General features: G+C 39.4%; 1 protein-coding gene across 10 annotated transcripts in view; it reads left to right on the top strand.

Moving 5' to 3' along the window:
* The window catches only part of LOC121293362 (ubiquitin carboxyl-terminal hydrolase 15-like), a 114,716-nt gene that overhangs the window by 82,014 nt on the left and 20,227 nt on the right, over nucleotides 1-12,475 (top strand). For 6 of the 10 annotated variants that reach the window (XM_041216357.1, XM_041216353.1, XM_041216356.1 and 3 more), the window contains 6 exons: nucleotides 4,331-4,504; nucleotides 5,676-5,834; nucleotides 6,833-7,057; nucleotides 9,357-9,440; nucleotides 9,534-9,628; nucleotides 11,746-11,937. In XM_041216357.1, the coding sequence (XP_041072291.1) occupies nucleotides 4,331-4,504; nucleotides 5,676-5,834; nucleotides 6,833-7,057; nucleotides 9,357-9,440; nucleotides 9,534-9,628; nucleotides 11,746-11,937 (929 nt within the window). Of the gene's footprint in view, nucleotides 1-4,330; nucleotides 4,505-5,453; nucleotides 5,552-5,675; nucleotides 5,835-5,988; nucleotides 6,119-6,832; nucleotides 7,058-8,898; nucleotides 9,324-9,356; nucleotides 9,441-9,533; nucleotides 9,629-11,745; nucleotides 11,938-12,475 lie in introns of those variants that run through there. The other 4 variants (XM_041216354.1, XR_005946499.1, XM_041216360.1 and 1 more) reach the window with 4 other exon arrangements.

The following is a 12,475-nucleotide window of genomic DNA, read 5'->3' on the forward strand; positions in this document are numbered from 1 at the left end:
TCCAAATTTGCTGATGATGTGAAATGGTAGGAGCATAAGTTCTGAGGAGGATGCAAGGAGGCTTCCAGAGGAGTTGGACAGGCTAAGTGAATGGGCTAGAACATGGCAGATGAAATATAATGTGTGAACTTATTCACATTGGTAGAAAACAACAGAAAGGTGGAATATTTCTTAAATGGTGAGAGGTTGGGAGGTGCGGATGTCCAAAGGGACCTGGCTGCCCATGTTCGTGAGTCACTAAATGTTAGCATGCAGATGCAGCAAGCAATTGTCGCTTGCCTGCCCACCAAGCAAAGCCTGTCCACCATCTACAAGGCACAAGTCAGGAGTGCGATGGAATACTCTCCACTTGCCTGGATGAGTGCAGTTCCAATAACGCTCAAGAAGTTTGACACTACCCAGGACAAAGCAGCCCACTCGATTGGCATCCCGTCCACAAACACTCTTAACCTCCACCACCGATGCACAGTGGCAGCAGTGTACACCATCTACAAGATCCACTGCAGGAACTCACCAAGGCTCCTTAGACAGCACCTTCCAAACTCATGACTGCTACCATGTAGAAGGACAAGGGCGGCAGACACATGGGCGCATCACAACCTGGAAGTTCCCCTCCAAGCCACTCATCATCCTGACTTGAAAATATATCACCATTCCTTCACTGTCTTTGGGTCAGAATCCTGGAACTTCATCCCTAATAGCACTGGGGGCATCTGCACCACATGAACTGCAGCGTTTCAAGAAGGCAGCTCACCACCACCTTCTCAAGGGCAATTAGGGCTGGGCAATAAATGCTGGCCTAGCCAGTGATGACCACATCCCGTGAATGAATTAAAAACATTAGAAAGGCAAATGGTGTGTTGGCCTTCATTGTAATGGGATTTGAATGCAGGAATAAATGTCTTGCTGCAGTTGTATAGATCCATGCTGAGACTTCACCTGGAGTATTGTGTAGTTTTGGTCCCCTTATCTAAGAAGGGATATACTTTCCATAGAGGGAGTGCAATGGAGATTCACCAGATTAATCCCTGGGATCTCGGGATTGTTTTATGAGGAGAGATTGAGGATCTGTATTCCCTAAAGTTTCAAAGAGTGAGGGTTGACCTAATTGAAACTTGCAAAATTCTTACAGAGCATCACAGGGTAGATGTTGATGAGATATTTCCCCTGACTGGTGAGTCTAAAACCGGGGGTCATAACCTCAGGTTAAAGGGTAGTCCATTTAAGACTGAGATGAGGCATTGAATCTTAATTCTCTACCTCAGAGGGCTGTGGAAGCTTATTCACTGAACATGTTCAAAACAGATATCGTTAGATTCCTGAATACTAATGACATCATGGAATATGGAGAGAGTGCTGGGAAAGTGGCATTGAGGTAGATATCAGCCATGACCTAATTGACTGGCGGAGCAGGCTCGACGGGCTGCTTAGCCTAGTCCTGTTCCTATGATTCTTGATTCCATCCCCCATGGGAACAATTTCTCCCTATCAACTCTGTCCAAATCCCTCGTGATTTTGAACACCTTTATCAAATCTCCTTTCAATCTCCTCCTAAGGAGAACAATTGTGACTTCTCCAATCTATCTACATAACTGACATTCTTCACCCCTGGAATCATTCTCATGAATCCTTTCTGCACCCTCTATAAAGCCTTCACTTCCTTCCTAAAGTGTGTTACCCAGAACTGGGCACAGTGCTCCATTTGAGGCCGAATCAGTGTTTCATACAGCTTTGTCATCGCTTCCTTGCTTTTGTACTGTCTGCCCCTATTGATAAAGCCCAGGATCCTGTACGTTTTATTAACAATCCTCTCAAACTGGTCTGCCACCTTCAGTGATTTGTGCACATATGCACCTAGGTCCCTTTGCTCCTGCATCCCCGTTTGTATTGTACCCTTTATTTGACATTGTATCTCTGCATTCTTCCTACCAAAATCAATCACTTCACACTTCTCTGTATTAAATTTCACCTGACACTTGTCAGTCTATTCCATCAACCTGTCTTCCTTTTGCAATTTAATATGCTACTCTACACAACTCTCATACTTCCAAGTTTTATGTCATCTGCAAATTTTGAAATTATGACCAATACATAAGTCTAGTTCATTATTATATATCAGGGAGAGCAGGGGTCCTAACACCGATGCCTGGGGAACTCCATTATAAACCTTCCTCAAATCTAATAACCAGCTGTTCACTCTGTTTCCTGTCACTCAGCCAATTTCATATCCATGTTGCTACTATCCTTAAATTCCATGAGCTCTAACTTTGTTCACAGGGCTGTTGTGTGCATTTTATTAAATGCCTTTTGGAAGTCCATGTACACCACATCACAAGTATTAATCCTCATCAAACCTCTTTGTTACTGCATCAAAAAACTCCAAGTTAGTTAACAAGATTTGCCCTTGACAAATTCTGTTCACATCTTTCCATGCAATAAAAAGGATGCATAAAGCTCATCTTATGCATTCATCCCTTACCCCAGGGTTCCAAATACTCATTCCCTACAAGATAGCAACTTACCTGTGCTTTGTTTAATCTACTAGAATACCTTCATCACAAGAACTTGTAGCAGTTAAAGAAGGAAGCTCACCTCCACCTTCTTGAAGAAAATTAAGAATAGATAATCTTGTCCACTTTGGGAGGCCAATTGTAAATTGCATGACGGACGGTTTTGTTCAGTCTTCAAGTCTGATCCCGACCTTATCTCAGCTCATCAAGTGACCTATTTTCATTCTAACTTTGACCTTTTCACCTTGCCCTCACCCATCAAGCTCATCCAAGCTTCAGAAAAAAAATCTTTCTTTGACCGAGGCATTGTACAACTCCCTGACTGTACATTGATTTTTGTAATTTCACACCTTTGTGAACACCTTTTTTTAAACCTGTTTCTCCTGCCTACCTTTTAACCTCCATTTTTAAAAATACTTCATTAATTATCTCATGGAGGACTTATCAAGCAATAGTTTTCACTTCCTACCAATGTTTTTAAAGAATACACAAAATGCAGAATGTTTAGCTTTCTTTGGCAAACGTGAACAAGGCTAACTCTTATGTTTAGCTCTCAGGTTTACACTTCTCTCAAAGGATCAACTCCAAAACCATAACGAAACCTTTCTCCTTACAGATGTTGACTGACTTGTATATTTCCCAACAATTTCTGTTCTTATTTCTGATGGGTTGTTGGCTTAGTGGCTTTTTCTTTCCATGTTAAATAAGAGCCCAAATGATACCCTCTTCCTGCAAAGCCATGTTTTACTATAGATCTCGTGGGTGAGCTTGCCAGTTTGACTGAAATCTAATACATTGGTTGTTAAGTTGAACTGTATCATTGTCCATTGTGCCATCAGAATGAGTTATTAAAGGGGAGCTAATCTCAAGTGATAAGGCTTTTGCTTCCTCACCCTTCACTGAGTTAAATCTTTCCTCCAGCATTTTACTTTGTTCAGTTACCTAGACCATCTGGTTTATCAAGAAACATCAGAGTTGTATTTACAGTAATCAAACGAAGAGAACAGATAAATGCAATAAGTAACTTCACCTTATAGGATTTAACGTCTCTTTAAACCTGGTTGATATGGTAACTGTTTCGCAATTAATAGAATTATCGGTTGTGCTTTTAATTTCCACTGTACGTGTTGCATCTGTTGACTTGTTAGCACTGCTGTTTACTCTTTGGAGAACAATTAAGAAAGCCTAGAGTATTCAATATTTGTAAATGTGAATTAAACTCTCGATTGAAAATCGTGATTTACCTGTCTTTATTGGTTTTGTTTACAGGGGTTCTCAGTTGCAAGTTGAGATAGATCACTGCACAATAGTATAGTAGTTTGTCCAGAGATAGAAAAATTACCTCATGCACTGTTGTTGAACAGTTGCTTTTATATCCAATCATAGCCAGAGCAATCCCAGTAATGACTTTTCCTTCTGCCCCAGACACTTCTTATCTCTCTGAATTCCACCATGGATTTGTCCTTGCCCTGCCCCCTTCCCCCACTTCCTCCTCAACTACAAGCTCTCCTTGGTGACTAAAATTAGAACCAGCTCAAATTCATGCTTTCATCCATTCAGAGTATGCTTTTCTGACTCTGGACAGGTGCTCAGTTGATATCTCAAAACACTACTTAAAAACCAGGTGTGCTGTTATTTTCACTGCTTATTAGTCATCCAACTCCTTACATTGACTGGAGTACAAGCAATTTTTTGCCACACAGCCAGAGCTGACCCAACTGCATTGTGGACTAACTTATAGAAGTTCAGGGTAACTAATTGGTAAGCCTGTTGAAATAATCTTGTTAATTTACATAAGCTTATCTTTTATCTTTCTTTAGTGTTTAAGTAATACCCCGCCACTGACAGAATACTTTCTGTCTGGTGAGTACCTGGATGAGTTAAATCATGACAACCTACTAGGAATGAAAGGAGAAATAGCTAACGCTTACGCAGATCTCATCAAGCAGATGTGGTCAGGAAAATATAGCTATGTTACACCAAGGGCCTTTAAGGTATGTATTAAAACATGAAATAAAGACTTGACTGTAGCCATTTGTATTTAACCCTTTGATGTAGCTGGATGGAAAGTTTAATGCAGATTGTTTTACAAGTGCCCAGGTCTAAGGCAAAAAAATTTTGTTCATGCACAATATAAAGTGTATACCCAAACGGGGTTGTGGTTGTACTATACGCCCCTTGAACAGAATGTACAGTACTACATCAAGACAAACCAAACACCTGATGTAGTTGTCTACATCAATCTGTACCAAAAGCTTTGGACACTGCAAAATGCTACAAATTTCATGTCTGCAGTGGTGTAACATGTTCAAACATGAGGCTGAGACCTGTACCTGTGGAATCACTTGGACTATGCCTTCTGCATTGTTCACAAGTTATTGTCAGGAGTTGGGGGGCCTCCAAAGAAGAGCTGTTTTCCCCTCTAAATCACCATCAATTCCTGTATTTCTGACCAACAGTTGTGACCATGTCAGTATCGCAGCCAGAATGTCTTTTTTCCTTAACGCAGATTTTCTGTGTATGTTTCTCCTGATCTCAAGCACCTCAAAACACTGAACAAAAATGACCTTTGTATGTCCTTACTGGGCACCACACAATGAGTTTCTCTTAATCAAGGGTTCTCCTCTCTTATTTGGGGGTCAAGCATTGCATGTGAACCCAAAGACACCCTGATATTTGGCCTGATTATTGAAAGGCAATGTCAGATTAGGATTCTTTGCCTCAGTGGCAGATGCCTTAATTATTTACAACAGAACAATCCACCATTACAGCTTAAAACACAAAACGGCAAGAGCTCGTACAGTGATGCTTTGTTCTGTTAGTTCCTGCTCATCATGAGCCACGTCAGCTAAGGTAAAATGGTATTGTTAAAAGGGAGGGAAATGGAACCGTTAGTAACTCAAGCCCACACAGACATCTTTTCTGTTCTTTTTCTGTTTTCAGTTTTCTTGATATCCCAGCATCTGTTCAACATTGGCGTTCACAGCAGTTAGTTCAGCCTTTTGTGATCCATGTGCACTTGGTATTTCATTTTATGACAAGTATGTGGTACTAATGTTGACAGTACTCCTCCTGTTTCTATTTAAGTTCTTGCTGAAGTTTTTCACTTTTGTGGGGACATTATAATTGGTTGGTTAACAGTTTATATTTGTTCCCTTGTTTTAGACGCAAGTGGGTCGCTTTGCTCCTCAGTTTTCTGGCTACCAGCAACAGGACTCTCAAGAATTGCTTGCTTTTCTTCTTGATGGCTTACATGAAGATTTGAATAGGATTAGAAAAAAACCATACATTCAACTCAAAGATGCAGAAGGGCGACCTGATGAGGTACAACCAGTTAGTTTTTTTCTTCATGATTTAGGGAGGAGCTACGGTTAATGCTTATATTGTTGTTGAAGGTGAACTGTGTTCTCTGGAGAAGTGCTTTCAATGTGAAATATTCTCCTTCCCCATTCACTTCATTGTTAAAATTGGTGTTTAGGGCTCCAAAGTGATGGTAAAGCATCAGTGCCAACTCGGACTAGTTAGCCTCTGATCCCACAGTGAGAGCTTTTCGTTAACAGACCCAAAACGCATGTCAGCAGAATGGCTTTCTTTTGGCTAAGCGAATGGTAGGTTCCCAGCAAGATTCAACAATTGTTAAATGTAGTTCTGCCTCCTTGCAGGTAGGAGATTAAATAAAGCGTTTGAAAAAGTTAAAAGTATGTTATATTAATGGTTGTTCGATCCCTTCTACCTCCTCCCCCAAATGATCCTATTTGCATGTTTTATCAATTTTTATTCACATGTCCTGGGCAGTTAATGGCATGAATTATCATGAAACAGAGGTGTATGTTTCAGGTCACCCATGTCGTTTTGCTGTCCAAATCATATTTTTGGTACAATCCAAAGATTCTTGCTGTCTGGCATCAGTCACTACGACTGCTGAAATTGTGCAATTAAATGCTGAAATGTTGAGAGTAATGATGGAACTTGCGATGCATGTGAAGCCAGGGTAATTTTGAGAAATTCCATGAAACAAAAACTTCTTTCTTTCATGGATGTATTTAAGGTGAAGCTGGATAAGTAAAAGAAATTTAAAAAAAAGTAGGAGATTATGCTGATAGGATTAGATGGAGTAAGGTGGGAGGAGGCTCATCTGGAACATAAACCAGTAGGGCTGCATAATTTGTTTCTGTGTTGTAAATTCTGTGTAATATAGAAAGAGCCCCAGCTTTAAATATTTTTGGTCAGAGGGAAATGATCATTGTCAAGTAGTCAATTATAGATGAGTAAGTGGCACTTTGTCCTCTGAAGCCTGTCTCATTTTGTTTTCTTTTTTGAAGGTGGTTGCCAAGGAGGCATGGGAAAATCACAGGAAACGGAATGATTCTATCATTGTTGATATTTTCCATGGTCTTTTTAAATCTACTCTTGTTTGCCCTGAATGTTCGAAGGTTTCTGTGACATTTGACCCATTTTGTTACTTAACACTTCCTTTACCCTTGAAAAAAGAACGCACTTTGGAGGTTTTCCTCGTCAGAATGGAACCACTCACCAAGCCAATGCAGGTATGAGAAGCATGGTTTAACTCTCCCAATTGTACTGGAGAATGGGTTTGGCAGCTTTTTAGTCATTGTTGTGGTTACATTTTTTAATACAGAAAGTAGTCATCAATCCAAACACCAGATTCAATAACAGCTTGTATTTATGTACTATTTCCGATGAATAAGATGTTCTGAAGCCCTTGACAGAGAAGTCAGATGAGATGAATGGGCTTCAGTCCACATTTGATGAGATAAATTATTCAGAACAGAAATAAAGATCAAAAAGTTGGGGTTTGAAGGCAGAGAAGCACAGAGGCAGATTAGGTTTGGTTCCAGAGAGAAGAGATGGAGCATTCTGTCATTAATGGTAAAGCAAAGAAAGTGGGGTGTCTGAGACAATAGGTAGTGAACCAGCTTTGATGAGGATTTCTCACAATAATCCAATTTATTAGTTTGTCTCTGTATTCACTGAACACTTCAAAACCATTGTATAGAAAAGTCTTTAATCCTTTTTCTGTCTGTTAACAAAAAAGCAGACCAATAGGCACAGATAGCTACCAGAAGAATTAGTTTTGTTAAAGAGAAAGCTATGACGGCTTTCATAAAGGCAAAATGTGATAAATTTTGGAGTAGGTGGGAAGTTTGGGACTAGGCAGCATGGTCTAAATATTAGAGCCTGACCTTTCAGGAGTAAAATAGGAAATAATTCCACATACAAATGGTGGTAGAAGTTTGGAACTCTCTTCAGCAAATGGCAATTAATACTAGATCAATTAATTTGAAAACTGAAATTTATAGAGTTTTGTTTGTCAAATGCTTAAGTGCAGAGGGATCTGGGTGCCCTCATGCATGAATCGCTGAAAGCTAGTATGCAGGTACAGCAGGTAATAAGGAAGGCAAATGGAAATTTGGCATTTATTGCTAAAGGAATAGAGTATAAAAGTAGGGAAGTGTTATTGCAACTGTACAAGACATTGGTGAAGACCGCACCTGGAGTACTGTGCATTTGAGGAAGGATGTAGATGCATTGGAGGCAGTTCAGAGGAGGTTCACTAGATTGATTCCAGAGATGTGAGGCTTGTCTTATGAGGAGAGATTGAGCAGTTTAGGCCTATACTCACTAGAGTTTAGAAGGATGAGAGGAGATTTAATTGAGATATATAAGATGCCAAAGGGGATAGACAAAGTAGGCGTGGAGCGTATGTTTCCCTTTGTGGGGCATTCTAGAGTGAGAGGCCATAGTTTTAGGCTAAGGGGTGGTAGATTTAAATCAGAGATGAGGAGGAATTACTTTCCTCAAAGGGTTGTGAATCTGTGGAATTCACTACCTCAGAGTGCAGTGGATGCCGGGACGCTGAATTGATATAAGGAGGAGATAGACAGATTTTTAATTAATAATGGGTTGAAAGGTTAGGGGGAGAGGGCGAGAAATTGGATTTAAGGCCAAAATTAGATCAGCCATGATCGTATTGAATGGCAGGGCAGGCTCGAGGGGCTGAATTGTCTACTCCTGTTCCTAGTTCTTATGTTCTTAAAAGCGTTGAAAGGTTTGGAGCAAAGGTGCTCCTTGCAGTTAGTTGCAGATCAGCCATAATCTTATTAATTGGTAGAGGCAGAACAGGTTCGAGGAACTAAATAACTCCCTCCTGTTCCTATGATATTTATAAGCCCTCTTAAGTCATACACAAGAGCCCACTGTGGGGGTAGCATGACATTCTTTGTATTATGCCAAAATAAGTTGTATTGTTATAATTACGAGTTTAATCATTACTGCCACCTCTGCATTCTCCTTGTTGTGAAATAAAGTGGCATAACAATCTATTCTTAGCTTCGTCTCATCAAATGTTTGCTCTATCCACCTTCAGAGAGATTGAAGCAGAACTTGTGTGAAAGGCACATATATCCAGTCCACCAGGAGGATGAAAGACCAGCAAGGAATGCTTTGGAATAATCATGTCTCAAGGAAGTGGTTATGGTGTTGACATAAGTTGTTATCCATACCTGTGGATAACATCCCCAAGAAGCAACATGTAGATAAACAAGAGGAGAGGGGGGTCACGTATAGATGCTTTAGGATGTGCTGTGGTGATAGTATAGGGGAAAAGAGAAGTCGTTACAAGAGAAACTGTAAGCATTGAAAAATGTAACTGCATTTGGAGCAAGTTCATTGTGGGTAGATATAACCCAGACTATTTTATGGTGACTGAAATTTGTTTATGTAGTTTTTACACTTGAACTTCCACTTGCATGCATTTCACACAAGCACTTTTGCTGATATCAATAACTTAAATAACTGTTTAACTGAAGTTCTTCTTTCTTTTAGTATAAAGTAGTTGTTCCTAAAATCGGCATTATTTCAGATCTGTGTGCTGCACTGTCTGCTTTATCAGATGTCCCTGCAGACAAAGTAAGATTCTGAACTATCCCAATTTTGAACAATTTGATTTTTTTGTTTCTTTTGTCGGAATAGTGACATAATTTTCTTGTGGTTTGTATTCAGATGGTTGTCACAGATATATATAATCACCGATTCCATAGAATATTTTCTATGGATGAAAATCTGAGCAGCATCATGGAAAGAGATGACATCTTTGTGTAAGTAATTGTGTAACTCCCAGCTTCCTTTTAGTATAGCATTGTGGGTTGTTTGTCCCAAAGCTTAAATCTTGCCTTTAACAAAATATGTTTAGCAGTGTTTGACTGCACGTACTTGAATTGAAAGAGAACAACCCTGCAATTACACTGTAAATATCTGGAGGCCTAACCCGCTAGTCAGCTGTTAATTTATTTATTTATTTTAAACACGGTTGAAGACTCAAATCTGGCATTTGATATTAATGCTTTGAACTTTTGCCAGATGGACTCCAGATGCAGTTGTATACAAAAGTGTGCGTTTCAAAAGCAGAAACTGGTACAGGTAGCCACAGCATGCAATCTTTCACTTCTTCCCCTCTCCCTTGGTTGCACCTTGCCTCCCCTGCCCTCCCTTCCCCAGCCTCCAGGATTGCTATACACAAATCAGCACTCCCACTAAAACAATGGACAAAGAAATTGATTCAACAACTTGTTGTTTTTAATATAGTAGAGTGTCCCAAAGCTCTGAAGTAATTATCAAATTTGTTCACTAATAATTGAACTGCAGTTAGATGGCCACACTGCTCTTGAGTGATGAACTGGTTTTATGATTGGTTGAAACTTGTTTTTACTGTTCAACTGAAGGGCTGTCTTCTATCATTACTAAACAACAAATATGCACCCGCTCCATACTCATGGTATGCTACAATTACTGTATCTTTGCTTCTACCTCTTTGAAGTCCTTTTTCCACCAAGCCGTTTACTCTTGGCTTTTAAATACTTCAAGTATCCGATAATGCCACATCCAGAGCAGTACACATCCTCCTGTATGTAAGAGAGGCTTCTGCAAGGGACTTAAATTGGAAAATGTGTTTTTTCAAAAATTGCATTTACAAGCTCAGGACATCCTAAGGCGCTTGAAGTACAGCCAAATTAAGTATCTTTCAAGTGCCATCAATGTTGTAAGCAAAGCTGCAATCAAGTTTAGATCTTCCTATTGTTGCATCGATTACAGACTTAATTCATTATTACAGTATCACAGAATTGCTATCATTTTAAAATATCTATGAATCTGTGACATTCTAACATTTTTCAGACCAGCTTGCAGACAATGCCATGAATATTCCACCAGAGGGAGTTTGACAGCACATTGATGCAAGAAAGGCTTACATTTATATTGCATGGTCTCGTGTCTCTTGGTGCTCTCCTTTCATTAGTGAGGTGACAGTTATATGCAAGCATGACTATCTATTGTACAACAGCCAGATCCAAAGTAAAGCAAAAAAGACGAATGAGAAGTTGATCAGTTTTAAGAGCGTTTGTTAAGGGGGAGGATAAGTTGACCAGATACCAGGAACACTCTGTCCTCCACTTCAACTGTGCCTTATGATCTTTTGATGTGCACTTAAACCAGCAGAACAGGTAGACAGGACCTTGATTGTAGCTTCTCATCTGGAGGACAGCACCCCCAACAATGCAGCATTTTTTCAGTATTGTACTTAAGTGCCAGCCCCTTGAGTGGGGCTTGAACCCACAATCCCTGGCTTGTAGGCGAAGAAGCATTACCAACTGAACCAAACTAACAGTTGCTGCCAAGCCACAAATGCCACTGTTCATTTTTTTGTTCAATGTTTTAAAACTCAGGATAATTTATTACTTATTTGGCTTCAAACATACCAATTAAATTCAATATTATCAAAGGATTAAATGAAGTTATCTAAAATATGGTAGAGATCATGGAAATGTAGAAAGGTTGGTTCTAGTAATTATGATTTATTCAAACCTTAAGTTAAAAGGGCAGCTATTTGCTGTGAAAAGACAGTTATTCCTCATGTTTCATTACCCCCAGCTGATGTGCTTTTTGGGTTCGTTAATGGTGTCATTTCAAGGTATTTTAATGAGTTAGTCATTTTTTTAATTCTGTTCACTAATTTCACCTTATTTAAAGTAACATAGCTTTGTCAAGCAATGAACTATCCATTTGTTTAACCACATGCCGCAATTGAGAATGATATGGGCCATTTCAGTTCTTTACCCCCTCCAGTGATTAACATTAGAACTTTATAAGACCAATAACTGTTTTTTTTTTTAGGAAGATAATGCACAATGTAGCAAAATTTTTTTTTTTGTTACTTTAGTTTTGAAGTAACTGGCAGTAGGACAGATGACACAGACACTGTAGTGATTCCAGTGTATTTACGTGAGAAGTATCGGCAGCCAAGCTATAGCCACCATGGCAGCGTGTGTTTGTTTGGCCAACCCTTTATGATATCTGTGCCCAGAAACATAACTGAGGAAAAGCTTTATAACCTATTACTGATGAAAATGTGGTAAGTATCTGGTCATTGATTATTCTCATTATTCTGAAATCTTTTATGTTCATCCTGTCAGAACGCATGGTGTTTGGTTTGGCTCCTTACAATTGATTAAAGATAAGAGCAGTGTGATGAAACCAACTTAGATGGAGCATTGATTGACTTATAAGTTACTTTTGTTCATGTTTATCCTTTGTCAGAAAGGTGTGATGGACTTGCTTGAATCTATAAATAAACATGACTTTCTGGCTAAAGGCAGAGTTTTAATAACCAAGGACTAAATATGAACACTCAGACCTACACAGAACATTGTCCTATTGCTGCCAGCAAATGCAATCACTTGCCTAGCTAGATAAAGAAACCAATACAACTTCTACAAAGAATAAAAAGAAAGAAAGATTTGCATTTCTGTCGTGCCTTTCACAGCTTCTGGACATCCCAAAGCATTCTATATTCAGTGAGATACTTTTGAAGTGTAGTTACTGTTGTACTAAAACTTAAGTTTGGCAAGCATCAATATGTATCCTCTGCCATCTCTATGTATTCCAGTTGC

Source organism: Carcharodon carcharias, chromosome 21 (assembly GCF_017639515.1).
Source record: "Carcharodon carcharias isolate sCarCar2 chromosome 21, sCarCar2.pri, whole genome shotgun sequence".
NCBI classification, from domain to species: domain Eukaryota; kingdom Metazoa; phylum Chordata; class Chondrichthyes; order Lamniformes; family Lamnidae; genus Carcharodon; species Carcharodon carcharias.